Source organism: Apiospora hydei (assembly GCF_038363865.1).
Source record: "Apiospora hydei strain CBS 114990 chromosome Unknown utg000010l_segment0_segment0, whole genome shotgun sequence".
Taxonomy (NCBI): domain Eukaryota; kingdom Fungi; phylum Ascomycota; class Sordariomycetes; order Amphisphaeriales; family Apiosporaceae; genus Apiospora; species Apiospora hydei.
The window spans coordinates 1446231-1472178 of NW_027117369.1; the positions used below are offsets into that span (position 1 = coordinate 1446231).

The window sequence follows — 25948 nt, forward strand, 5'->3', positions numbered from 1 at the left end:
ATTGCATTGCGTTAGGCGCCAGACCCTCCATGATCCCGGGCACTGGTTGCGCTGCCGCCCGCATCTGATTCGGTGACTTAACGTTGCAATTGCTGACCAACATTCACGCACAACAGCATATGAAATCAATATTTCATGCCGGACCTGTTTTTCTTGTCCATGACCTAACTCATATGTTCCATCAGATATTACAAAGCACGTCTCTACTGTTAAAGGTTCAGTCAGTGCTCAAGGGGATAGATAGATATTGCATGAGTGGGCTCGGAATTAGAAATATGCATAATCACCCGTAGACTCACATGTTACTAGGTACTTCAGCACTGGGGGAGTGCAGAGGAGGCGCACATAACTCGTTAGCTTTCTCATCCAAATGAAAGCCTACGTTGCTCCCAGGCCGGCAAACCACTCTGTTCACATTTTCCCTCAAGCCTAAGAAGACCTCCCTTAAGGACAGCATCCCTTATCTTTCTTTATGTGTTTCTTCTGTGCTTACTCTAAACCCACTCCCGGCTCACAATCTTTTCATATATTTTAGAACAATTTCTACTTCCATTAGCTCCCGAGCCTAGCAATTATCCCTGATTGTTCAGAATCCTTCATTTTCTTAGAGTGTATTTCACCTACTGGAAAGTCACGATGATTCGAGGCGCTACGTCTTGGTCCCTCCTAGCTTGGATCATATCCTTTACTATACTTACCACCTTGGTTATCTCGCTGCGGTTTTGGTCGGCCAGAATCCAGAAGCGACGATTTTACCTTGATGATGGTTTCGTCCTCGCGTCATATGTAAGCATCCCTTATTTCCATCCTAGCTTTGGCCTCTAGGGCTTATCCTGCCACGATAGGTTGCCATGCTGGCCCAGATAGGCTTGGGGTTATGGGGCCTTTACCATGGGGCAGGGAACCCGTCCTCGGACTATCTACCTGAAGAACTAATAGTACAGACTAAGGTATGATGGTGGCTCTTCTTCACTTGATAGGTCGCTTATGCATTGGCTGACTTTGCTGAAAGCTCCTTGTTGCTGTTTCCACAACCTGGATCTTCAGCACCACCGTCGTCAAGCTGGCTGTGCTTCAGCTATACATGCGAATCTTCAGTACAGCAGCCTTCAAGCGATGGGCCATTTCTCTCATGGTCGTTGTCGTTTGCTTTGGTATCACATTTCTTGTTGTCTTCATCACCCATTGCCACCCCGTCTCTCAAGAATGGGACCCAGTTCCGTGGGGCTGGTGCCGAGACCTGAAGTATTCTGAGTTGAGCTCCATCTCCATGAACTTGGCACTTGATACGGCAATCGTTGTCCTTCCTATGCCATGGCTCTGGAATCTCCAGATGCCCACGAGCAAGAAGATTGTCGTCATGATTATGTTTGGCTTTGGCTTTGCGTAGGTTTCCATTCCTAATCTCTCAGGTACATGGCTAACCCAAAGAATAGGACCATCGCCATAATGTGCTACCGTATTGACCAAACCGTCCACAGCGATCCTGACCCTATGATTGCCATCGCAAGAGTAGGACTGCTCAGCAACGTCGAGCTCTGGCTTGGCATAATTGTTGCCTGCTTGCCTACCATGGCACCTTTCTTCAGGGAATATATACAGCCTGGTTTGTCGACCCTTTTACAGCAAACTATCCCGCACCACTGTCTCGTCCTCGAAGCAAGGGCCCCCGAGGGTGCCGTTACGAAATGTTGGTGGCTCTGATGTGTCAAATACCAAGGAACATAGCAGCTACACAACACTCACCGAGGCAGGCCCCTATTTGGGCCCATGCCGCGATGGTATGCGTGTTGTGTCAAGCGATACGGCCAAGCTTCGTACCGATATCTCCCCAGCGACCCGCAGGAACGGCCACATGGGGATGGAATCTATGTGCAGAAGGAGTTTCGGACTCACGGAGTGTAATCAAATGGGAGGGTCTCCTGTCCTGTTTTGGTGTAGTTGGACGAAATCTCTGTTTGGGTAGAATAGTAATGAGGTTGCCTTTGGCTTCCAGATATGGCTGCGACTGTCTGCTTGCCTCGTCTCTTTTCCAAATGTTACATCGGGATTACCGGGATGGAGCAACATGGAGGGGGGAGGGGCGATCATATCAATCGTCAAAATATGCCTCAGCCCAAGCGCTTGTACTTCGGAAGGTTGGTAAACTTTGTCTGGTTATGTAGGCAGCATTTAGGATTAATCGTTGTCGACGGATTGTTTAATTCCTTTGGTAGCCCGGTTGAGATGTTGACGATCGGTTGGTTTCGCTATAATGACGGGAGTAGGTCAACTTGATGTCGATCTGTTACCCGCAGCCGGCAAGTGATACGTCATAACAGCCTGGCAATAATAGTAATTTCCGTACCCCAGAGGGACAAGATGCCTGGCTACCACCTACCGAACGTGGCCATTGGAGTCCGTATCTTGACGCTGGGCCGAGACCCACTCGGATAACGTCGGGGACCCATTTTCGCGCCCCCCCTGCTTTCGCGCCCCTGTCAACCAGTTCCTTCAAATCAACGCCTTCAATTTAACGTCGCCTATTTAGCTCGTCTTTACTGTAACAACTATACAAGAGCCAGCCTTACTAATTTCACTATCGCTCTCTTTATTAGAAGTAATTTCAGCTTCTCCAACGGCCATTTGCGTACGCTGTATATCTTCGATTGTAGCGAACCTCGAATTCGGGCTTAAATCCACTTTCTTCCGTTTCCTCGGCCTTGTAGCCTCTAGTTGAGCCTGGAGAGCTTCAACTTGCCTCTCCAGAATAGCCACCTGTACGTCCTTCTCATCGAATGCTTTCCGGACCTTTCGGAACAGTTGCCGTTGTGTAACTGTATTCTTTTCTAACAGGTTGGCAAGCCGGACTTGCTCCTTGAATTCAACCAACTTCCTTGGGGTCGACCAGATAATATCCGAACCACGAATTGTATTCCGGGGCGTACAGAGGACCCTACTGGACCCGTTAGGCTCCGTACGAGCCGGATCGGACGTCGTACAGAGGGTGTTTCCGACTAGAAGCGGGCTTAGTAGTGGTTTTTGCTATACTTACCGGCTAAAGGCCGGCTGCCCTCCAGCCACTTCGGATATTCTGGCCCGAAAGTGCTTCCGAACGGGCCTTCTGGTAGCACTGAAGGAAGTATCGCTTGCCGATTACCGTTGAGTTCGAGAATTGGTTTATATTCCCGAGTACCTTCCGGTATGCCGTCTTTAGAGGGCTGAAGACGGCTAGATCGAGGGGTTGTAGAACGTGGGACGTATGAGGGGGTAAAAAAGAAGATGAATACGATGACGGAAGCATAGGTATATGAAATTAGTTGTCGTATGGCTTCCGTGGCCGTCGACGATGAGTAGGCGGTACTCCGAAGGGTCTTCCGGGGCGGTATTCGGGATGAAGACCTTCTCGAGCCATTCGACGGCTGTTTCATCCGTTATCCATCCATTTTCCGTCGCGGTGAATTGCCAGTCCCTAAAAGGACCTAAATCAAGAGGGAACCATTGCTGTTGGACGGTTTTACCCTTAAAAATAACCAATGGATCGATCGTACGCCCTAGAGCTGATATGCATTCGATAAAAGAGGTCCAAGCCTTCGAACCAGGTTGCTTTTTTCGAATAGACCGGTTTTTAGTACTTCCGAGTACTAAACCATTTGATCCGATACCTTCGAGGACCCCTGCTTCATCCATATTGTAACGGTTAGCTGGCTTGATCCCCCGGATATCGGGTTGTTCGAGCCGCTGGAACCAGGACCGAATTACCTCGACAGAAGCACCATTAACACGCTTTGAATTAATAGCTCGAGCCCTTAGGACCTTAATGACAGGATTCCTTCGTACGAAGGCCTGGAGCCATTTCTTTCCGACTGGGTTGGGGTCCCCTTGGGCTCGAAGGATGCGCTCGGCGAATTCTCGTATTTGGGCGTGGGTTGGAGGAAGCCCTAGAGACTGTTGAGCAATAATCTATGATGCTAAGTGCTTCTCCTGGTCAGGACTGAGCCTCTGAAGATCTGCCGCACCCTCCGATCTGGATTGGTGGCCTTGAAGTCGGCTCCGGAGCGTTGACTCGGGAATACCGTATTCCCGAGCGGCCCGTTTAATTGGAGTACCATTTGCGATACAATCTAAGGCTTCTTGGAGCTCTTTTTCAGTATACTGCTTCATGATTAGTTATCGGTACTGCATATGAAGTTTGAAGGAAAACGATAAGGAATTGGTGGAGGAAATAGAAATAATTGAAGGGGTTGAAAAATCCGGTGGCTGGTTGACAGGGGCGCGAAAGCAGGGGGGCGCGAAAAATGGGTCCCCGACGTTATGTCACCCGAAGTAGTTCCATAGAGCGGCTGCGTAAATGGGCCGTGGAGATCCGAACATCATTGACTGGGGCACAGCCTTATCCCCAAAGCCCATTCACCCTCAATCGACCTGTGGTTGGCTAGTGTTCTGGCCTAGCAACCCCCTTGCTGTATATGCAGTCTTACAGAACAATCACAAACACGTAACTCGACTGAAACATCCCGGCGGTATGTCATTGGCCCCCAAAAACAACCCAAACAGTGGAGAATATGCCTGTTACATGTAATCGAGGGCATGAATTACACTGCAGTTGGTCCTAGAAATTCAAAAGAGAATGCGCGCTGTTGGTTGATGATGCCATCGTGCGAGGGAGAAAAAAGGATCTCCTATCTTTGGGTTGTACCTTGTACTCGAAGGGATCACGGAACAGGGTTACATTGCGCTCTTCATCGCGATGGGGTTCCCTTGCCCCCTGTTTAGCGACAATCCTTCCGAGCCTGCGGTCCGTCCCCGCGGCAGTTGGCTTGGGGTCGCCTCCCTTAGGCTGTGTTCACATTGCCAACTGCATGTTCTCGGCTAATATACTAGCTACCGACGAAAAGGTCTAGCCAGCTCGTTCAAATGAACACCGCCTTATCTATATTTATTAATCATTGTTGCATATGCAATCAGCTGCACACCTCGACGGTGCATTTGGCTAGGGGTGTGATACACCACGACACTCAATACCAATGCTGTCTTACTTTCAGTACAATGCCACACATGGGGGGCGTGGTTGAAACTGACAAGTAGATTCCTTTGCACTTGAGTTATCCCCCAGTGTGTCCTGATGTACCAGGACATCGAGCTACTTTCCATGTGATCCATTGAGCATTGCTTGTAGAGAAGAATAGCGCAACGGTCAGCCCTGTGTTTCCTTGGGTCTTGGTCATCTGCGGTGCGACGGGGCGAATTATAGGTACCTTTTACGCTTTGTTACTCTGACCTTGCTACGGTGGTGCATTCTCACCCGACCTTTGGACCCCCCTTTCTTACAGCGGTTGGTATGCCCTTGAATGCTAAAATGCTAACTTCCGTATAATACGTTTGATGTTGGTTCACGGACTTGTGCGAAACGATGTAATACCAATTCGACCACTCACTGCTCGTTAACAGCATGTTGTGATCATATGGAAGCGCTTTAGTAACCAAGGGGGCATCGAACTCTATATTTAGAGGAAATGTACTTGGTGTGAACGTGGCGTAATACGGTTGGAGGGAAACGTAACGAAAGTCTGGACCTGGCGGATAATGGAAACCAGATAGTTGCTACTGATATAGGATGCATCACCTGTCGATTTTCCTCGTTGTCAATTCACCTGAAGCAACTTGCCCGACTTGACCAATACAGTCTCCATCCTCTTTCAAAATGTCAGCAATCACGGAGCAACTTGGCCCAGTTCTCAATCAAGAGAGCCTATTCTGCCTTGGAGGTGCCCTTTCTGGTGTTTCTCTCCACCATGGAGTCTTCATTCGTGGCGAGTGGCACAATCAAGCACCAATCATATTCCGTATCTACGCAGCTATCTTCGGTTTCGTGGCAACCACCCGAATCTTCTACCGTACGGCGGATCCTGCAGACAGGCAGGCTTCCTGTCTCGTGCTGGCAAGCTTCTTTCATGTCCTCGGCATGTTTGCGAGCATTCTGATATACCGCAGATTCTTCCATCGTTTGAACAAAGCCAACTTCCCTGGTCCCCGCTGGGCAAGGTACACCAAAATTTGGCATATTTGGGAGAACAAGAACTCGAGAAACCATCTCTACCTTCACAGCCTTCACCAAAGGCATGGCGATGTGGTCAGAACAGGTGATATCATACCTACAGCAACCGAATCCTGTACCCAAAGCACTTCACTGACAAGCAACGACCAGGTCCATCCGAAGTAACCGTCTTCCTACCCGAGGCCCATGAAGTACTTGGCGGCCGCCAGTCTGAATGCATCAAGTCTGAGTTCTATGATCTCTTGTGGCCTGAGCGAGCACTCTTCGCCGCTCGGGACAAAGCAGTCCATGCCAAGCGGCGGAAGGATTGGCAATATGGCTTTTCGCCCGGAGGTAGGCTGGCATAGTATCCTCCCTCGATTAGCAGATTTCTAACCATCATACCGTCGTAGCAATGGAACACCACGAGAGAAAGGTACTTCAATGGGTTGATGAACTTGATAGACAGTTGGCGACTAAAGCCAAAGATCGCTCCACTGTGAACGCTACCGATTATTTCCTATGGTTCACATTTGACATAATGGGCAGCTTCACATTCAGCAAGTCCTTCAACATGCTGGAGCGTCAGCGGTGGCACCACATCGTTCTCAAAACCCAGAACGCCCGATCACTACTGGGTCCATTGACCGGAACTCCCTGGCTACTTCATATTGGGGTGAAGATTATGCCTCGCATTCTTTGGGTGAGGGACTGGTATGAATCAGTTGAGTGGTGCCAAGCGCAGATGCTGGAGAGGCTCGAAACTGGATCACTGCCTGGGGTTCCCGATCTCACCTCATTCTTTATGAGGAATAAGAACGGCAAGTCGGACCCCTGGCTTGCGGGCGATAGCTTGTTGGCTATTCTGGCTGGCAGGTGAGTAATTCATCCAACCAAAATATGACGTTGTATACGCCAGACTGAACATCGCTTTCAAGTGAGCCCACGGCACAGACCATGGCAGCAATCTTCCATGAACTCTCGATGCACCCGGCGCACATAGGGAAGATTCGGCAAGAACTGACAGATGATGTGTGTATCACAAGCCACCGGGCACTTGCAGCCTTACCACACCTCACAGCTGTCATTCAAGAGGCGATGCGTCTTCATCCAAACCTTTTGACGGGGGCAGTCGGAAAACCATGGATAACGGAGTCAATATTGGTGATTATTACATCCCTCCACATACCACGGTTATCACGCCACATTACACTATTGCCAGACGTATGTTGTTTCCATTTTATAAGTGGTCACCTAGAATGTTTTGGACTGACTTGTTCGATTTGTGCAGGGGAGGATTGCTTCGTGGAAGGCACCAAATTCATCCCCGAACGATGGACTACCAGACCTCAGATGGTGCTCAACCCTGCGGCACATATCCCATTCAGTATCGGTAAGATCATCCTAATCGTGCATGTGTAAACCACGTATCAAGGCGACTCTGAACTGATACTTTGTTGCAAATCTCAGGCCAATACAACTGTATTGGGCAACAACTGGCTTGGAGAATCATGAGATACACCGTCGCAATGATTGTTCTAAAATATGATTTTTACCTGGCGCCAGGGTATGATGGGAGCAACATGGAGAATGACAAAGTGGACAAGTTCACTGCCTTTCCCGGGATTGTACCATTGCGTTTTGATATCAGAAAGTCATAGATCATAACTAGCACAAGCCGACTCGTTAGGCAATATCCACAGTATGTATGCTGATGTGCGCATATCTTGAAGTAGACGTTCACTGTTGTATTCTTACAGTTAGCCGTTCTGCTTACGATTGTGATTTTCCCAAGTTACCACGTATTGTTTCTCTGTTTTCTCTTTTTGTCTTCTTTTCTTCTTTCCCCGTTTGCTTTTCATTCTGGTTTCGTTGACTCCCAACATTCGTTGCCGTTTTCTTTTGACCGCAGTCAGATACGGAATCAGGTCCGTCGCAGCTGGCCACCTCCCATCCATGCAGATAACACCTAACAATGCAGAATCGGCGCTACTTCTGTCCGATTGCGACAAAACTGGTGATCAGAAAACGACGTCCTGCATTTGCCGGGTAGGCTGGCTTGGCCTACAAGTCAGGCTGGGTCCCAAATGTGATCACCCTTACTTCCGAACACCCCTGCCCATCAAAGCCAACACCAACATTGGATCGGATGTGAAGTCTGGCAGTTGGTGACATCCACTTTTCACTGCACCGCCCCCAAATTTTGAATATGGTTGTTAGTCGCCAAATGCTACACAACGTCACACAACAGCGTTCTATTAATAAATTACGTGATGATATCTCTTGATTGAGAACAACTAATGGCAGCCTGCAGTTATACGTGCAGCGTCTATCTCCAAGGCGTCCATTTCGTTCCCCGCGTGGACCGCCGACCGCACAACAGCCCTCTCGCCTTTGCGTGGTGGCACCAACAGCTGTATCAACCTACACAGTGATCAGTGATGAATATGCAAGCATTGCGCGGTGAGCAATCAATATATGCATCTTGGCCCATAGAAAATTCATCGGCTCGCGGTCGTCACTCCATGTCGCATTTCAGGTTCGTACCCCGCGATTGGTACATCCAGGTTGCGCGTTCCAAGGCTCTGGGTGGTACAACGTGCAAACCAACAGCCACCACGACTAAACATGGTTATGCATCTAAGAGGTATTATCTAGAGACTTAAAACGGTGACGCAGTACCCCTGGTTGGGGTTCATGTTTGATACACCTGACCACCCAGTGAAAATTGAACTTCTTTGAACTTGCCTGCCCTGCAAAACAAACCCAGGTTCTCACACTTTCAAGTCTTGCCATCGGCCCACGAACACCTTAGCTCCCATTTTACCTTCTCCCTTGACAAAAAAGCTCCAATATGTCGTCCAAAACCTACGATGTCATCATTGTGGGCGGCGGCACCTCCGGCCTCGTACTGGCAAACCGTCTCACTGAGAATCCGAACCTTCAGGTTCTGGTTCTCGAGAGCGGTAATGACCGTACTGGAGACCAGAATACCCTGACTCCGGGCGCTTGGCCCTTGTTGACCAACTCTCCCAATGACTGGACATTCCAGACGATCCCGCAAAGTGACCTGGAAAGGCAGATCACCATCCCACAGGGAAAGGCCCTTGGGGGCTCTAGCGCAGTCAACAGCTTCCTCTTCACCAATACGTCCAAGGAGACTGTGGACGGGTGGAAGGATCTTGGCAACGAGGGTTGGGACTATCCTTCGTACGAAAAGGCCCTCAGGAAGTCCTTCACTCTTCACAAGTCATCTGGTGGAACTGAAGGCGACGGACCGCTTCAGCTTACCCTGGGTACGTCCGAGGGGTTTTGGGAGAAAGCCTGGATCCAGGGCCTGGTGTCGGTGGGATTCCCAGAGACCAATCCCATCTCCGGCCACGTCGGCGGAGTAAATATCGCCGCCGAAAGTATCGACCCCAAGACTAAGCAGAGGAGCTACGCTGCCAATGCCTATCTGGATCCCGTTCGAAACAGATCGAATCTGACAGTTCGTACTGAGACGACCGTAACCAAGGTGTTACTTGAAAAGCCATCATCTGGCGGAGATGCTGTCGCCAAAGGAGTCCAATTCATCTCAAAGGGCGGTGACACTCAAACCGCGGAAGCTCGCAAGGAGGTGATCATCACTGCCGGGGCCATCAACTCACCCCGTCTCCTCGAGCTTTCGGGCGTGGGCGGGAGTGAGTTGCTCCAAGGATTGGGCATCGATGTGGTGGTGGACAACCCCCCACGTCGGTGAGAACCTCCAAAACCATATCTTCACGGGCCTGGTGTTTGAGGCCAACGACGATGTGTACACGATCGACGACTTCTTCCGCCAGGATCCCAAGGCCGTCGGCGCCGCCATGGAAGACTACGGCACCAAGGGTACAGGCCCTATGAGCACCAGTAATATGATCACCATGGCTCAGCTTCCCCTGCCTGAATTCCACAGCGAAGATGGACGCAAGGAGGTTGACCAGCTGCTGAGCGCCGCACACGCATCTGCCCCTGCGTCAACTACGCCGGCATTCACCAGAGCGCACGAGATGTTCGTGCGATCCGTCCTAACGAACCCGTCGTCGGCGTTGGGCAATTACGTACTCGGGCCGGCGTACGCACCATTTGACGTACCCGAGAACCCAGCATACCGGGCGCCGGGCAAATGGGTGTCGGTGGCTATCGAGCTGTCGCACCCGCTGTCGCGGGGCTCGTCTCACATCGTCACCGTGGACCCCAGTCAGGTCGGCACCAGCGAGGGTGTCCGTGTCGAGTGCCGCTACTTTTTCTCACCCGCTCGACCTCGAGGTGCTGGCTCGCCAGGTCCGCTTCACCGAAGACGTTGTCAGCCGTGCCGAGCCCATCAACCGCCACCTCAAGCCCTTCACCAAACGCTTTACCGATCTCGGTGCCGCCAAGGACTACGTGCGCCGCTCCGCCAACGGCGCCTACCACTACACCGGGACGTGCGCTATGATGTCGCGTTCTCTGGGCGGTGTGGTCGACAACCGGCTGCGCGTCTATGGCGTCTCGAACCTTCGCGTGTGCGATGCCAGTGTCATTCCTTTGGAGCCCACTGCAAACCCCCAGGCCGTCGTCTATGGTGTGGCCGAGCTGGCTTCTGGTTTCATCAAGGAGGATCTTTCATGAGTTAGGAAGACACCCATGATATCATCTCGAGTCTAGGAGCCCATCGCAAGCCACTGGGAGGTACGATGAGTATGGCGGCTTTCTCATGAACACTGCAGCTTTTTATCCAATCATACTGCTCGCACATTCATTCAAGATCGTTAATGAGCCTGGGAAAGACAGGTACATGTGGAAGAAGACGAAGCTCAAGCACAGATAGAATTCTACATAGCGGACATTTAATAAACCCGCGTTCACTCTTTTCTGTATCAAAACGTATCGCCGTCACCCGTAGAGGCTTGATAGTTCAAGTAGATGTGTAAGCACGCCTTGTTGAGCTGATTATTAGGAAGCGGGTCTTGGTAGAGTCGATGAGCAGCGTTCAGGATACATGACAGGTGACGGGAATCTTGGTTAATCAAGGTTTCCTATGCAGTCTTCATGGTAAAAGCTGGGCTGGTCTCCTCGATTAGAGAGCATGTAAAGTACCTCTTAGACAGCGTTTCGTCACAACCATAGAGTGTGTCGGCAACAACATCGTATCCACGCAAACCGAGGAACAGCTAGAGGGTTTTCTGGGGTTTCTGTGCCTCCGTCGGTCTCAGACCCCAACTCGAGGATCCACTGGTGTATATTGTACCTCACAAGAGAATGATCAGGTCACACGGGAGACTGGTAAGCGAAGTTGTATTGCTGCCCAGACCCCAAGTGATGCCACTTGCATCTCACACACTACTAACTAATGGAATATGCACTTTAGTGACATATCGCTTTCAGGAATACATCGTTTTGATGATTTACTGCTATAAATAACAAATGCTGTCCCTTTCCTTCTGCCCGGCCCCTTCTTCCCTCCACCCCTTATCCACTTTCCATATTTCTTATCAGGCTGTTACATCTCGTTCTTTTTCATCATACAAAGGCAATATCTCATTGCAAACAAATTCCAATGGAAAACATGGCCACCATCTCTGTCAATCAGGTAGATCCCCTGGTGCAAGCCGGGCTCCAAAGCCGAATCCTTCTCCCTGCTTCAGATGGATATATGGCTCGCATCGACTCGTACTTCAACAACAGTGCGAAGTTAAAGCCTGCGGCAATCCTGATGCCACAATCGGCCGCTGAGGTTTCTACCGCTATCAAAGCACTTGTGAATGCCAACGAAAGATTTGACGTACGCTCCGGAGGAAGCAACTTCTGGCCGAGCAACAACATTGCAGGCGGCTTCACTATTGACCTCGGAAACATGAATGCTGTTGAGTATGACCCCAATACCGAAACAGTCAAGCTCGGTGCGGGGGTGTCGCTGGTGAGGTAGGTCTATCAGACAGATCCCGATCTAAGATTTGCATTCTAATTACTGTATCAGATTTACGAGAAGCTTCTGAAGCACGAGAGAGCCGTTGGAGCTGCCAGGGAGGCCAGTGTTGGCATTGCAGGTCTTGCTCTAACCGGAGGTATCACACTATTCACGGCCCGCTACGGCTTCGCATGCGACCAGGTCGTCTCGTATGAGGTTGTGCTAGCCAACGGTCAGGTAGTAACGGCCGCCGCCGCTGGGGAGCACGCGGATTTATTCCTCGCTCTCAAGGGAGGCGGCAACAACTTTGGCATTGTCACGCACTTCACCATGCGTGCCTTTCCCTGCAGCACAATCTGGGGCGGCGGAGCCATGCTGCCACATGCTATCATGCCTAAAGCAGCTGAGGCCATCGTCGACTTTGTCAAGCGGGTTCCCGATGATCCGGATACCAATCTGGTGTGCATGCTGTGCAAGCTCACACCAAAGCCCAATACCATAGTGGCAGCCTTGTACGCCAACATGGCTGGCGTGGTAGAGCCGCCCATTCTGGATAAATGGCTAGCCTTTCCGGAGATTTGGAAATCCCACAAGGAGGACACCATCCTTGGACTTTTGGACACCACCGAACAGGCCAAACAGTATTAGTAAGTAACACCCCTGCCAGTGTCAGTTTGGCGCGAATGATTTCTAATCAGGTATTTCCAGTGGCAACTGGTTCACCATGTGCTTCAAGAATGACGCTGCAATCATCATGAAAGCAGCTGAACTTCATGATTCTCTCGTACTGGATTTACAGGACCACATCGAAGATGGCGACTTCAAGACCCAATGCGTCTTCCAGCCCCTACCTCTCTCGTTCATCCAGAGATCTGCTGATGCTGGCGGCAACATCATGGGCATGGAACAACACAAGAGTGATGGCATCATTTGGGGATTCCATGTCATGGTTAAGACGACGCAGTTGGAGGCTTGGGCCTTGCCTCGATTGCGGAGAGTCTACGAAGCTCTGCGGGAGTATGCCATCTCGGTCGATGGCCTCCTGAACTGGACTACCGCCAACTATGCGCACCCAATACAGGAGGTGTTCCAGAGCTATGGCGAGGCCAACGTCAAGAAAATGAAAGATGTGGCAAAGAAGTACGATCCTAACGGCGTGTTTCAGTACTTGTGCCCAGGCGGTTTCAAGATCTCAGCTGTCAAAGATTAGATTTATCAGATTCCCATCTCCAAAGCCTCCTCTACTCTATGCAAGGAGATGTACGCACGTTGAACCATGCGGAGCGGGCATGATGTCAATCACCTGGCGCGAAGGCGAACATTTGAGCGGGAGTTGACTTGCGCGGATGATATCTAGTCGCAGTATTAGGTGTTACTTGCTTATTCAGACTAAAACCTCTGATGATGACAGTATGATGGTCTTGGATTGAATCTCATTCTGTAAGTCCTTGATATGCTGCAATTTGCTCCCTAATCCATCCACGTTCCAAGACCATTAGTTCCTGCCGACTTAACGACTTTCATGTGCCATATACCCAACTCAAAGTCCTACCTATTCTCAACCACAATGCCAAATGATCAGACCTCAGCAGCGTCAAAGTTCCTAACCAAGTCATAGTAGAATCTCAACGCCTCCATGTGGGCTTGCATGTCGATAGCCTCGTCCACCGTGTGCGCGTTCTGCGTACCGCCCTTGCGCGTCGGGGTCCAGCGATAAACGTGCTTCGACAGGTCTGCAACGTCACATGGTTAACTATCGTCACGGTTGGTTGGTCTGCAGCGATGAGGGGACTTACGCAGATAGTGCCTGGTGTCAGTGTTTCCTGTCATCAGCTCACCCACGGGGACGACCTTGCCATCCTCGAACGCGAAGCTGTGCTGGATGGTGCCCGAGAGCACATCCCAGATATCGCCCGACGACGGCGAGATGGGCGCGACCTTGCTCGACTGGCTCGAGCTAAGCGTCAGGGTGCCGTTGTAATCAACGTCGTACGCAGGCTCGAACTCGCCCAAGTCGTCGGGGTTATTGTCCTCGCCCTTGAAGGCGCTGACGCCGAGGCCGTAGTGCTTGACGATGGGCTTGATGAGGTCGAGGATGCGCCCCTTGACCTCGGGGATGGAGTTTTGGGGCGCGACGCGGTGGTTGACGCCGATGCGGATCTTCTCGGGCATGGCGTTGATCTTGACGCCGCCGTTGAAGTAGTCGACCGACTGCGACGTCTGCAGGCGGTACTGCGTCTTGCGGTCGACGGTGACGAGCTCCTCGGCCAGGGTCTCGAGGTCGCCCTTCTCGATCAGCTTGGTCACGTTGGGCGCGGCCTTGGGCGAGTACCGCGCCTGGCAGACAAGGTGGTTGTGGATGGGCGATCCCTTGATCAGTTTAGGGTCGTAGGGGTGCTTCTCAAGCTTCACCACGATCTCGGACATGATGCCGATGCCGGTGTGGGGGAAAGGAGTCGAGGAGTGGCCGCCGTTGATGCTGAGATCGAGCCAGATGTCGACGTGGCCCTTCTCCATCACGGCCGGTAGGGCATACAGCGTCTTGCCTTCCAGCAGGTCGAGTCCCATTCCGCCTTCGTCTAGGACGATGGCCATGGAGTGCTTGCCGTACTGCTCCTCCAGGTATTTGCCGATCTCGCCGGCGCCACGCCGACCGGAGCATTCCTCGTCGAAGCCAAGAGCGACGACGATGCTTCTCTTGGGGACCCAGGCTGGGTTTGACAGAAGCGTGTCCAGCGCTGACATCAGTGCCGTCAAGCTATTCTTATCATCAGAAGCACCGCGGCCCCAAAGCCACCTGCCATCGAAGTGGGCGGAGAAGGGTGGGTACTTCCATGTCGACTCATCGGCCACGGGCACCACGTCTTGATGGGCTGTGAGCATGAGTGGCTTCAGTGCAGGATTGGTCCCCTTGAGGCTGAAGACCAACCCAAACGTGTTAACTGTGGCACGACCCATGCGGAGGTGACTGTATACGTAAATGTCAGATATTACTACTGAAATTCCAACAGTATTAGCATACTGAGGTTATTTGGAACTTACACATTGGGATACAAGTAGGCCAGAGCGGCGTGGAGCTCGTAGAAGACGTTCCATCGCGGGTCCTTGCCCGGCTCGCCGTTATCGTCGTAGGAGATCGATGGGATCTTGACCAGCTGGCTGTGTCTCTCGACCTGTTTCAACAAGGCTTCACCGTCGCCAAACAGATCTCGTGCTGCCGGCAATCCATCGGCGGATGGATCCAAGACGGGCGGCAAGTCGCAGGTGAACTTGGAGGACGTGGCGGCATCACCACCTCCTCCCAGTATCTGCTGACCACCACCGAACGAATACCGGCCGGCAACTGCCGATTGGGCAATCGGCACGCCGGTCGTCAGGCAGATCAAGTTTGACCAACGCATTTCGCTTCACAGATAGCTGGAGATTTGGTATGATCTGTTTTCAAATGGAGGATTCATAAATGGACTACCTTCCAAACCACACCGTCCTTCGAGGAGTCGAGCGATGCGGGGTGTTTTGTCCCTTTAAGAGTAGAGTTCACCTGCACAGCTCGGCTTTTGAATGAGATCATGGCGCCCTCAAGCTCACCCTACCCCAACCGTCTGGAGCTTCTTCTGGTTTGGGGCCTATCCAAGATAGGAAAGCCCAAAAGGCAAACGGTGCTGCATTTGGGGTGATACACGACGCCCTCGTGTCGTCGCTGGCTATCATCGGACCTTCGCCGATAGTGCGAATGACAGGGGGCTTATCACACCATTGGTAGACTGCCAATCGTATCTGAGGACTCGCAGTCTGTGTAAGTCACTGGCGGCCAATCCACCTCGCTGTTCTCCGTGTTTGGTGTTACCGTCCACGTCCGTTACGGGTCCGAGTATCGGCAGGCACCCCGCCAAACAGTGGGTAGGGGACGTCAAGCTGTTAGGGGCTGGCAAGCTGGAAGCTGCCGATTTTTAGTGCGTTGCTAGAAGACGCGATGGCGCATCGCAATCAACGAGCTACCCCGGCCAAATCCAATGCCCCGCTACGAAATGTCCCCAAGCAGCTTCCAGGCACTTCTGCAGCCAGCTTTTGCATGACGAACAGAGCTGCAGGTCACATCGGTTTGCAACAACCCAAGCCCAATACAGCATCATCTCCAGATCGACCACGCATTACTTCCTGCACCCAATAGCCCAACACAAATTGGATCATCCTTTGTTTCTCGATAATTCGACCAGCTCCTCTACACGCGCGACTACATACCTCCTTCTTCGTCGCGACCAAGCAACGACTGGTACCCCACGTACATTCAGTCCATCTCTTCCATCGCACGTCGCACACCACACCACAAAATGTCCGCCCAAGCCAGGCCTCCCACAGCGGCCGAGTTCGCCAGCGCCCTCACGGAACTCCCCGCCTCTAGCTTAGCGCTCAAAGTCCTTGAGATGCGCAACCAGATCGCCCACCTCGACTACTCCAACTCGGAGATGAAGCCGTTCGCCGAGGGCGCCGACGGGGCCGAACCCGACCAAATATGCATCGACGGGATCCGCGAGAACGAGGAGATCATCGTCAAGGTCCAGCAGCGCATCGAGCTGGTCCGGCATGAGGTCGAGCGCCGCGGCCTGAGCTGGCCCGAGTTCGACGGCAAGGACGTCGCGACGGGGGCGGTGGCGGTGGCGCCCAGTCTGGAGGGCCAGCACGACGACGACCGCGCGAATGCGTCGCTCTTGTCGTCGCTGGTGGCGGGTCCAATACCGGCGGCCGGCGCCTCTTCATCTACGACCGACGACCCCGCGGCGATCAGGGTGACGACGACGACGACGGATACGAACGGCGCAACAGCGGCTACGAACGGCACGAATGGACACAGTTCACAGAACGCTGGCGCGGATCGGGCGCTGCTGCAGGAAGCTATGGATGCTGGTATCATACAACGCATGTCGGCGCAAGAGTTCGTGGAGTCGGTCATGGCGTCACACGAGAACAACCCCAATGGCGATACGGAGGACGATGGTGGAATGCATCTCTAGTAGACATACACCGTGAAGGGCCTATCAACAGCAAAAGGGGGACCGCAGTACATTTTCATGTTTTATGAGGAAGCAAGAGCATAGAATACGGCGTTTTGGGACGGAAGGGAAAATGGCCATTCTTTTACCAATGATCCGCAAGGACCGGATCTGGCGATTCATTGGAGCTACGATTGGCTATCAGTTTTCAGACACGACACTGCAGTTCTACCGAACCAACAGGCCGGGCATCCTGTCGCCCGCTATGTTCAATCATTATCAGCATGATTCATGATAAAGACTACGAAGCTATGGAACGAATTGGACGCATACGGAGATAGAACTGGTGAATCGAACTCGGATATACCTTGTCTGGTTATTGCTACTATATACAGTAATACAATTTCAGACCCCAAACGCATCATTCCATCAAATATTTCAAGCAGTGTGTCAAGGTGCATACATGAGCAATACACCCAATCAGTCCGACTTGTCCTTTGCGAACCTCCCGGTGAACTGTCGGATCTGCTTGCCCCAGACGTAGATGGGAATGCCCAAAAGCCCAAAGAAGGCCGTCATGGCCCCAAACGCCCCAAACGCGCCGTCCCAACCCGCCGTCTCGATGAAGGGCGTGATGCCATAGCTGACCCCGAACGAGATGATGCCGCGGAACGCGCAGATGATGATCAGCAGCGGCCCCGCGCGCGTCGGGTAGCTGTCGAGCAGGTACGTGATGGCGACGATGTTGGCGCCGACGAAGCAGAAGTAGTACGCGGCCACGCCCCAGACGTACACGAACCAGTGGTACCGCTCCGGGTGCGCGGCGCCCTGGCCGTACAGGACCGCGGTAAACACGCCGACGATCATGGGGAAGATGAGCGGGACGAGCCGCGTCTCGGGCTCGTGCATGCCGCCGCGGCGCCGCGAGAACCACCGGATCAGGCCGTCGGAGCCGTGGCCGAAGAGGGGCAGGGCCAGCAGGGCGGTGGCGATTTGGCCGGTGTTGACGTAGCTCGCGGAGGTTTGGGGGAAGTTGTAGGGGGGCTGGTGACGATATTGCCGTACTGTGGGGGTGGTGGGAGATCGTGTCAGTATCATGTTATCGCGTATCCTTCTTCTCGGGGTGAAAGCCACTTACGGTAGTGCCGATGGCGACGTTGACACCCAGGGTGAGGCCGTTGATGCACAACGCCCAGAAGACGTTGGGATAGAGGACCAGCTCGAACGTCTGGTAGAAGGCCTCCCAGCCCTTTCGCCACTCGATGTCGCCGACCCAGAGGCGCATGTCGGAGCGCCAGGTCCGCGGCGCGAAGTTGACGTAGTCGAGCGGCGGCCGCTCGGTGCACATCGTGTTCGCCGCCCCCATGACACTGCTACCATGGTCATCCGACGACGGTGTCGCGGCGGCATTATCCTTGTTGTTGTTGTCCGTGGAGGTCGACTCTTGAAACGAGCTCATGGGCCGGTAGTACTTGGTCTCGGGCACGAAGAAGACGGCGAGGAGGAACTGCACGCCCGCGAGGATGGCGCCGAGGCCGTACCACCACTGCGGCGTGATGGCGCCCGCGATGGGGCCGGCGAAGACGGTCCAGATGGCGGTCAGGATGACTTGGATGGTTTGTTGGATCATGAGGCCTCGGCTTCGTTCGTGCAGGAAGAAGACTTCCTGTATGTTTCATCAAGGCCACAGTGTCAGTCGCCTGCTATCATCATATGAAGGGCTGGATGAGGAAGTGGGATCACTGAGATGTCTGTGCGACAAACCTGGGTGATCATGGGTACAAGTGCCTCGCTCTGCCCCGCGGCGAGTCCGAGAACCATGCGGGCTGCGAGATGCCATTCGAAGTTCTTCGCGCCGGCGGCGACCCCGGCGGCCAAGATCATGATGACGGTGGAGACGAGGAGAACGGACCGGCGGCCGACCGCGTATGCGAGCGGCATGCCGAAGAGATTTCCAATGCCCCTGTTCAAAGATGCCGAGTCAATCGGCGTCTCACTATGCATGGTACTGGCATTGGGCAAGGCGATGTCTTACATGAAAAGGGTCGGATAGGTCATCAGATGGGTGATGTCGGCATAGCCTTTACCTGCGGCCGAGTAGTCTGGGATGTAGAATCCAAGCAGACCACCAAAACCGCTGATCAAGGACAAGCCCAGACAGGAGACTGTACGTTGAAGGGCGTGTAAGTCATAGCGTGCTTGGGCACAAGATCAAACGTTTGGACAATGTTGATTCTACTTACAGATGGATATCACGATGAGAACCACATATTTCTGCCATAGGCTCATGTTCAGAGGATCTGAATGCCAGTCAGTTCTTGTGGCGAATACCACTATCACCAAAAGTTGAAGGGTCTTCTTACCTTGCGGGTCTGCAGTTGGGGTCGGGATATAGATGGTCTTTCCGTGAGTGAGCTTGACAGTGCCCATGACTTCCACCTCGCCCCGGAGGACATCACTGTCCTTGACCGCATCGAACTCCTCGACATGGTCAGCGGATGGCTTCAGCTTGGTGTCGTCCATGATTATGTGTTTGCTTGCGATGAAGAATGAAAGGTTGCAGGAACTGCAAGGGGGTACTACGGGACGGATCGAAAACGCAATTAATATGAGCAGATGAGGTTATGATCTGGCTACAGCTCGTCTACTGCAACCATAACCATATGCACTCACCCGTTTGTTATATCATATGGTTGCAGGATGTAACGCACATCATATATAAAAAAGCTCCGCCGACCATCACATTCTGGGTGTGTTACCCGACCCGAACTGAGGAGGCGACCCCCTGGGCCGGACCAAGATTTGACACTATTTCCCCCAAGAACCTGGGCCAGACAATATAAGACACGAATCAAGAAACGGCCGCGCTGGCAATTTGATCAGCCCCAGGAAATGGCGCTAGTCCACTGTTATTGTACAGTATTGTACTAAGTAAGCAACAACCAGCGCCCCTTGTCACAGACCCCTAACACCTGGTCACACACCCCAACCCCCAGTACCGTTCGGACCCTGGACAGGGTTCCCCGTGCTTTTCCAACCCCCCATACCGATATCTCTGCTGATGCCAAGGAGAGCGCCAATGCGTGACGCAGCAATGCTACCCCAGTTTCCGGCCGGCACGGGCACGCTTTGGGGAATGCGGGGGAGGGGCCGAAGGATCTTCGGTTTCGATTTTAGCAAGTAGGGGCATGCTTCCCGGATCCGGATGCAACCAAGAGCTACTTACCAAACCTGGCCAACGTGCATGCTTCGTCACTCGGCAGTTACTGGGGACAGACCTAGGCTATCCTGGGCGAGCTGAGGCCGCTAAAGCGCGCGGACAGTGTCGCGATCACCTACTCGGCGCGACCATGGGTAAGTTGTCCCTCGGAATCAGAAAGCCAAGTAAACCTGTATATTGCGAAGAGTGCAAATGGAGCCGTCACAAGTTCTCTTGCATGGACAAGATAATGAATGACTGGCGATATCCAATTGCTCTCGTCGAAACTACCAAGTTCCATCAGTCAAAACCGTACCTGCTTCGTGTCATCTCACCCCTACCATTATATTTATCATCCTACTATTCCTGGGTGTTTGGATTCTGTTGGTACTTAACATCGGGTGAGAGTCCAAGTTAAGTAACTCCGATCCGGACCGGAAAAAAAACAGGTGGTGGTTGCAGCGTGAAATATCACGAGTTTCCATGAGAGGCGTTGGTAACAAAAAGAATCGTCTGAGATAATTCCATATTGTTATTGGTCGTCATATATATGTACATAGTCTTCTTATTTCATGATCGTGACAGCCTCCATCCTCCTTCTCCCTCTCTAGTACGGCTTGATACCAGCAAGTCGCAGCATGTCGTCCGTGACCTCGGGCTTCTCAAACGGCTCTGTCCTGTACTTAGGGCACAGCTCGCCATTACGCATCGGCTTCTCCGCCGCAGACCGGACGTTGCTAGTGATACCATGTCAGCATGCATATCTTGATAGTCATTCTCAGGCGGGGATGTGCAACATCGAGACACTTACCAATGAGGCCAATGCGTTGTGCCGACGTAGTTCTCAAAGCACCACTTCTTGGCCTTGAGGGCTTCCTCGTCGGCGAACTGGCGAGGCGTCATGCAGATGTACTGCACGTTCCTGATCTGGTCGCCTTCGGGGAACTTGGCGTAGTGCATCGTGCGCGAGTCCCAAAGAACAAAGTCGCCAGGTTCCACTGCGAAAAGACTCCAGTCAGCTCGGGTTCTAGTACGGGTCTGTTGGGTAAACTTACTGTTGATCTTGACGAGCTCGCAGCCGCGGTCTTCGAACCACTTGACGTCCTTCTTGCTGAAGAGGAACAGGTCCATGAACTCCAGCTCCGGCGGGGGGCGTCCTCGTGGTCGGCGGAATCGCGCTTCTCGGCAAAGAACTCGTTGAAGAGCTTCGCGGAGCCCTTCATCAGTATGAGACCACCGTCGTTCTCGCCGTTGGGCGAGTAGTTCAGAAGACCCTGGACGGCTTGCATGCTACAATGACGAGTCAGCTTCTTGGGCTCCTCTGCGTTATGCCGGCGGGATTAAAGTGTGGTTGGTAGGTACTTACCCCTTTCGGCGAGGGTTCTGGTCGCAGTGAGGCCAGGGGCTCCACTGGACGTCGGTGCGCTTGGGCATGGAGATGTTCATGCCGTCAAAGGAGCAGATGAGCTCGTTGGTGCCCCAGAGCTTGGCGAAGATGTCGCGGACGGCGGGCTCCATGCGGGCCTCCCAGGACATCTTCTCGTGGGCGGAGCCGTAGAGGAAGTACATGCCGCCCTTGAAGCTGACGGGCAGGTGGTCGGCGGTCCAGGTGCTGGGGTCCTTCTCGTCGAAGCCGAGGTCGAAGTTCTTGAGCCACTGGATCTGCTTGTCGGCGTAGTACTGGGCCTTCTCGGGCGTGATGACGTTCTTGATGACGACGCAGCCGTTCTTGTGGAACTCGTCCCGCCAGTCGCCGTAGACGGCGTTCTCGTCAAAGGTGATGAGGTCCTTGGTCTCGTACCTCTCGCCGAAGGTCTGGGACTTGCCTTCTTCGAAGGTCTTTGCCTTGGTGGTGGTGGCTGTGGTAGACATCTTGAAGGAGTGTAATGGGCTTCAACTATGATAATTGTGCTGGTTGGATGAGAGAATGATAGTCAACCTCTCTGGTGATATAGTGGCACTCTTCTGAATGATGATTGACTGCTCAAGACGGCCTCCTTTTCAAGTAGAGTATACTCGGCGTACTCCTCGGAATCCAAGTTGGTTTCCGACGGTAAGTCTCGGTCACTGGAAACCGTGCCGGTGTTATCTGTTTCACCCCAGAGCACGGGGGTTGCCTGGTTAAAGGTGGGTGGAACCAAGGACGGGAAAGTGGACGAGGTGCTGCATACACATAGATCGGTCTGCTGATCATGACCCCGTGGGGGAAAAGGCGCTATCGTTGGAGCGGCAGTCTTGGCGCCATGCACCTCGAGTATCCACGTATCCACCCACATCAACATACCCGATCCGGAGCAGTTCGGTTCGGTTCGGTTGAGGGACCAGAACATATCCGGATCGCAACACTAGCGTCCCCCTCATTGGACTACCGTTTCTAATCCCCGTCTCGGCTCACGGGTGCTACCCCGCCCAGTGACCCTCGTTAGGGGTTCAACATGTAGTCGTGCGTGAGGCCGACGATATGCCCATTTAAAGTGATAGACACGCGTAACAGTTTATGGTATGGAACTCGGACCACCTCCTTCCAACTTCCAATCAATATCCCACAGCTAGATTCTTCCTATCCCATCATGCCCGACCCAGTTCAAGTCGCCACCAGGCGCATCGAGACCCCCAAGGTCGGCGAGAATGGCTACGTCGGCTTCACCCCCGGCAAGACCGAGGTCCTGAAAGCCGGCGCGATCCCCTTCGACGCGAAGCCCATCACGAGCGACATCCGGATAGACCACGACGTCGAGGTGGTCGTCCGCGACGGCGCGCGCCTCTACATGGACGTGTACCGGCCCGCGGGCAGCAGCAAGACGGAGCCGGTGCCCGCGGTCCTGAGCTGGTCCTTCTACGGGAAAAAGTACAGCGCGCTCGACATGCTGCCCATCTGCACGTGGCACTGCTGCGTGCCGCGCTCGGACCTGAGCGGGCTCGAGAAGTTCGAGGGCCTGGACCCGGCGTACTGGTGCCCCCGCGGCTACGCCATCGTCAGCGTCGACACGCGCGGCGCGGGGCACAGCGACGGGCAGATCTGCGTCATGGGCACGCAGGACGCCGAGGACGGGTACGACGTCGTCGAGGCCGTCGCGCGAATGGACTGGTGCAACGGCCGCGTCGGCATGGCGGGCAACTCGGCCCTCGCTATCGCGCAGTGGTTCATCGCGGCGCAACAGCCGCCGTCGCTCGCGGCCATTGCGCCCTGGGAGGGGATGGGCGATATGTACCGCGAGCAGTTCTGCCGCGGCGGCTGGTTCTCCATGAGCAACTTCGACCTCATCGCGAAGGCCATCGTGCGCGGGCAGCCGGACTCCGGGCTCGAGCACTTCGCCGAGATGTACCGCCGCTCGCCGACGCAGAACGCGTACTGGAAGCAGAAGCGCGTCGACATGACCAAGATAAAATGCCCCGCCTACATCCGCGGCTCCGACGTCAGCAGTATCCATACCATGGGCTGTATCCGCGGCTGGCTCGAGATCCCGCACGATGACAAGTGGATTCACTGGAGCAGCAAACAGGAGTGGTACGAGCTTTACAGCGAGCCGGAGTCAATGGACGAGCTCTCCGTCTTCTTTGACAGGTACCTCCGGGGTATCGAGAACAGGTGGGAGACCAAAACGCCGAAAGTGCGGTGGTCCGCGCTGCAGTTTGGTAACCGGGAGCCCATAGACAACATCGTGATAGATGGTTTCCCAGTCAAGGGGACGGACTATCGTGAACTGTTTTGCCAACCCGATGGTCGGCTCGCCCCGGAAAAGGCTGCATCCGCCACCTCCATCTCGTATAACTCCGAAGACCGGGCGAGCTTTGCCGAGTTCACCTACACGTTTACGGAACCCGCCAGGCTGATCGGTCTACCCAAGGCTATCGTGTATATGTCCTGCGACAGCCGCGATGACTTCACTGCCTTCACAATCCTGCGGAAGAAGGACAAGGATGGCAAAGACCTGATGCACCTCAACTTCCCCATGCACGCGACGCCTGTAAAGGCCATCGAGGAGATCCCCGAGAAGGACCAGGCCAGTCTGAACCTGCACCTGGGTTCCATGGGTATTCTGAGGGCCTCGCAACGAGCCATCGACGAGTCGAAGAGCATCCACCCACAGTTCCCCTTCCACCCCCACGAGAAGCAGGAGAAGATCCCACCGGGAACCATTGTGAAGTTGGAGATCGGCATCTGGGCCATGGGTGTGGACTTCGACGCGGGTGAGAGCATCAGCCTCAGGGTCGGCGGGCAGTTCCCCAGCATCGCCGAGTACACCAGTTTCTCCGGGCCGCGGCCAGAGCACGAACAGAACCGGGGCGAGCATAAGGTGCACTTTGGTGGCGAGTACCCGAGCTCGGTCATATTACCTTTCACTCCTCTGAAGAAATAGTCGGCGCATCATAATCATGCATCCATTTTATGTAGTATGAAATACTAATCGTAGGGTTTGAAACCTGACTAAAGCGTAGCTCTCTACCGTGCTGGGTGTTAAAGATGTTGCAAATAATGCTACCAGTCAGAATCAGTCATGTGGTGAACTGCCGGCTTCCACCCCTCCATTTGTGACGGTTGTCTCCTCAATCCCCTCCCAACTTTCATCCAGACCGCCTGTTATTCAAGGATCGCATCTACGTTTACCACCGCCCATGATCGACGAGAATGAGTTTGGATCCCGCTATTACGGCAGGTATGAACGTTTTCATATTGAACAGATTTTGTATAGCGTTAATACGCTGACCTGTGTCATTTCAGCCCTTCCACAAGGCAAAGTCATATTTGTCACACGACATGGAAGAACAAACGTGCGTATCGAATATTCAGCTTCCCTCTCAACTCTTCATGACGATGTGCCCCTTGCAAAACAGGCGCAGGTTCACATGATTGTGCGATACCACTGCATGACTTCATATGCTGATTCCTGATGCCAGTGGTCCACAGGCTACAAATTCGAGCTTGAAGGAGAGAGCGAGAATGAGGAGTTCTTCGTTAAGGTGCGTTCCACTTGGTCGCTATGCGGCAGGAGCGGAGAGACGTATTTACCAACCCTTTTTGTTGCAACAGATTCTCGATTGCGAACGAGCGGACGAGATGGCTATGGCGGAGTTCGAGTGCCAGAAAACACTGATGCAATACATTCCAGAACATGTAGTTCCCCGATTGCTTGGGGAAGATTTCAAGAAGACCCAACCAAAGCCTTTTATCTCACGCACTTTCAATACCTACATGAGAAGCTGCCTACCGTACAGCAACTCCTACCTATCGCCAAAAAGCTGCACCTGTCCTCGACCTCGCCTACAGGCAAGTTCGGGTTTCCTGTCACGACCTTTTGGGGCCCTCCACCGATGGACAACAGCTGGACGGATAGCTGGGAGGAATACTTTACGAGGAAATTCCGCGCTGCCCTGGAATACGGCCAACAGCGACATGGTAGAGACGACGAGCTCAGCGAGCTTGGCGAACAGTTTATCCAAAAGGTCATCCCAAGGCTACTAAGACCCTTACAGACCGACGGGAGAAGTATCAAGCCAACGCTGTGTCATGGCGACCTCTGGGACGCGAACGTACAAATTGACGCCAGCATCAGAGTGCCCATCATCTTCGACCCCTGCTGCTTCTACGGCCACAACGAAAGTGAGTTTTGCCCTACTACAGATGATTGCGTGCTGTGATTAGCTAGTCGAGGCTAATGCTAAGATCCACCGACTGCAAGTGGATTTCCAAAGCATGAGATCTGCTCGAAACACACTGGGGCAAGAGTTTATGAACACTTACAAGAACGAGGTTGGCGCATCTGAGCCCCAGGAAGACTTTGACGACAGGAACGCTTTGTATTCTATGTGAGCAACACAAGTGACCCCAG

General features: G+C 53.3%; 11 protein-coding genes across 11 annotated transcripts; 7 read left to right on the forward strand and 4 right to left on the reverse strand.

The window, feature by feature from the left end:
- Positions 1-636: 636 nt before the first annotated feature.
- Positions 637-1704, forward strand: PG997_014644 (uncharacterized protein; the record flags this gene model as incomplete). Its single annotated transcript, XM_066818958.1, has 4 exons — positions 637-786; positions 846-950; positions 1013-1386; positions 1437-1704. 4 exons carry the CDS (start codon positions 637-639, stop codon positions 1702-1704), a joined length of 897 nt encoding a protein of 298 aa, XP_066661146.1.
- An 867-nt stretch (positions 1705-2571) lies between these two features.
- PG997_014645 (transposase) lies at positions 2572-4143 on the reverse strand (the record flags this gene model as incomplete). The annotated part of the gene is made up of 4 exons (XM_066818959.1): positions 2572-2996; positions 3035-3210; positions 3344-3920; positions 3975-4143. Coding segments are annotated over 4 exons (1347 nt in total), but the record flags the coding sequence as incomplete, so codon positions are not given.
- Positions 4144-5683: 1540 nt separating this feature from the next.
- On the forward strand, positions 5684-7438 carry PG997_014646 (cytochrome P450; the record flags this gene model as incomplete). Its single annotated transcript, XM_066818960.1, has 5 exons — positions 5684-6024; positions 6141-6370; positions 6430-6892; positions 7098-7240; positions 7308-7438. 5 exons carry the CDS (start codon positions 5684-5686, stop codon positions 7436-7438), a joined length of 1308 nt encoding a protein of 435 aa, XP_066661148.1.
- Positions 7439-8870: 1432 nt separating this feature from the next.
- PG997_014647 (uncharacterized protein) lies at positions 8871-10648 on the forward strand (the record flags this gene model as incomplete). The annotated part of the gene is made up of 3 exons (XM_066818961.1): positions 8871-9689; positions 9760-10260; positions 10307-10648. The coding sequence occupies 3 exons, from the start codon at positions 8871-8873 to the stop codon at positions 10646-10648; spliced, it is 1662 nt and encodes a 553-aa protein (XP_066661149.1).
- Positions 10649-11585: 937 nt separating this feature from the next.
- On the forward strand, positions 11586-13137 carry PG997_014648 (uncharacterized protein; the record flags this gene model as incomplete). Its single annotated transcript, XM_066818962.1, has 3 exons — positions 11586-11936; positions 11997-12574; positions 12636-13137. 3 exons carry the CDS (start codon positions 11586-11588, stop codon positions 13135-13137), a joined length of 1431 nt encoding a protein of 476 aa, XP_066661150.1.
- Positions 13138-13505: 368 nt separating this feature from the next.
- Positions 13506-15328, reverse strand: PG997_014649 (carboxypeptidase S; the record flags this gene model as incomplete). The annotated part of the gene is made up of 3 exons (XM_066818963.1): positions 13506-13660; positions 13724-14895; positions 14970-15328. The coding sequence occupies 3 exons, from the start codon at positions 15326-15328 to the stop codon at positions 13506-13508; spliced, it is 1686 nt and encodes a 561-aa protein (XP_066661151.1).
- Positions 15329-16258: 930 nt separating this feature from the next.
- Positions 16259-16939, forward strand: PG997_014650 (uncharacterized protein; the record flags this gene model as incomplete). The annotated part of the gene is made up of 1 exon (XM_066818964.1): positions 16259-16939. One exon carries the CDS (start codon positions 16259-16261, stop codon positions 16937-16939), a length of 681 nt encoding a protein of 226 aa, XP_066661152.1.
- A 459-nt stretch (positions 16940-17398) lies between these two features.
- On the reverse strand, positions 17399-19441 carry PG997_014651 (major facilitator superfamily domain-containing protein; the record flags this gene model as incomplete). The annotated part of the gene is made up of 6 exons (XM_066818965.1): positions 17399-17962; positions 18057-18584; positions 18683-18881; positions 18954-19083; positions 19162-19218; positions 19282-19441. 6 exons carry the CDS (start codon positions 19439-19441, stop codon positions 17399-17401), a joined length of 1638 nt encoding a protein of 545 aa, XP_066661153.1.
- Positions 19442-20724: 1283 nt separating this feature from the next.
- On the reverse strand, positions 20725-21989 carry PG997_014652 (uncharacterized protein; the record flags this gene model as incomplete). The annotated part of the gene is given in 4 exon segments (XM_066818966.1): positions 20725-20854; positions 20929-21155; positions 21173-21407; positions 21484-21989. 4 exon segments carry the CDS (start codon positions 21987-21989, stop codon positions 20725-20727), a joined length of 1098 nt encoding a protein of 365 aa, XP_066661154.1.
- A 698-nt stretch (positions 21990-22687) lies between these two features.
- On the forward strand, positions 22688-24478 carry PG997_014653 (X-Pro dipeptidyl-peptidase C-terminal non-catalytic domain-containing protein; the record flags this gene model as incomplete). Its single annotated transcript, XM_066818967.1, has 1 exon — positions 22688-24478. The coding sequence occupies one exon, from the start codon at positions 22688-22690 to the stop codon at positions 24476-24478; it is 1791 nt and encodes a 596-aa protein (XP_066661155.1).
- Positions 24479-25016: 538 nt separating this feature from the next.
- Positions 25017-25929, forward strand: PG997_014654 (Fructosamine kinase-domain-containing protein; the record flags this gene model as incomplete). The annotated part of the gene is made up of 2 exons (XM_066818968.1): positions 25017-25719; positions 25766-25929. Coding segments are annotated over 2 exons (867 nt in total), but the record flags the coding sequence as incomplete, so codon positions are not given.
- Positions 25930-25948: the final 19 nt, after the last annotated feature.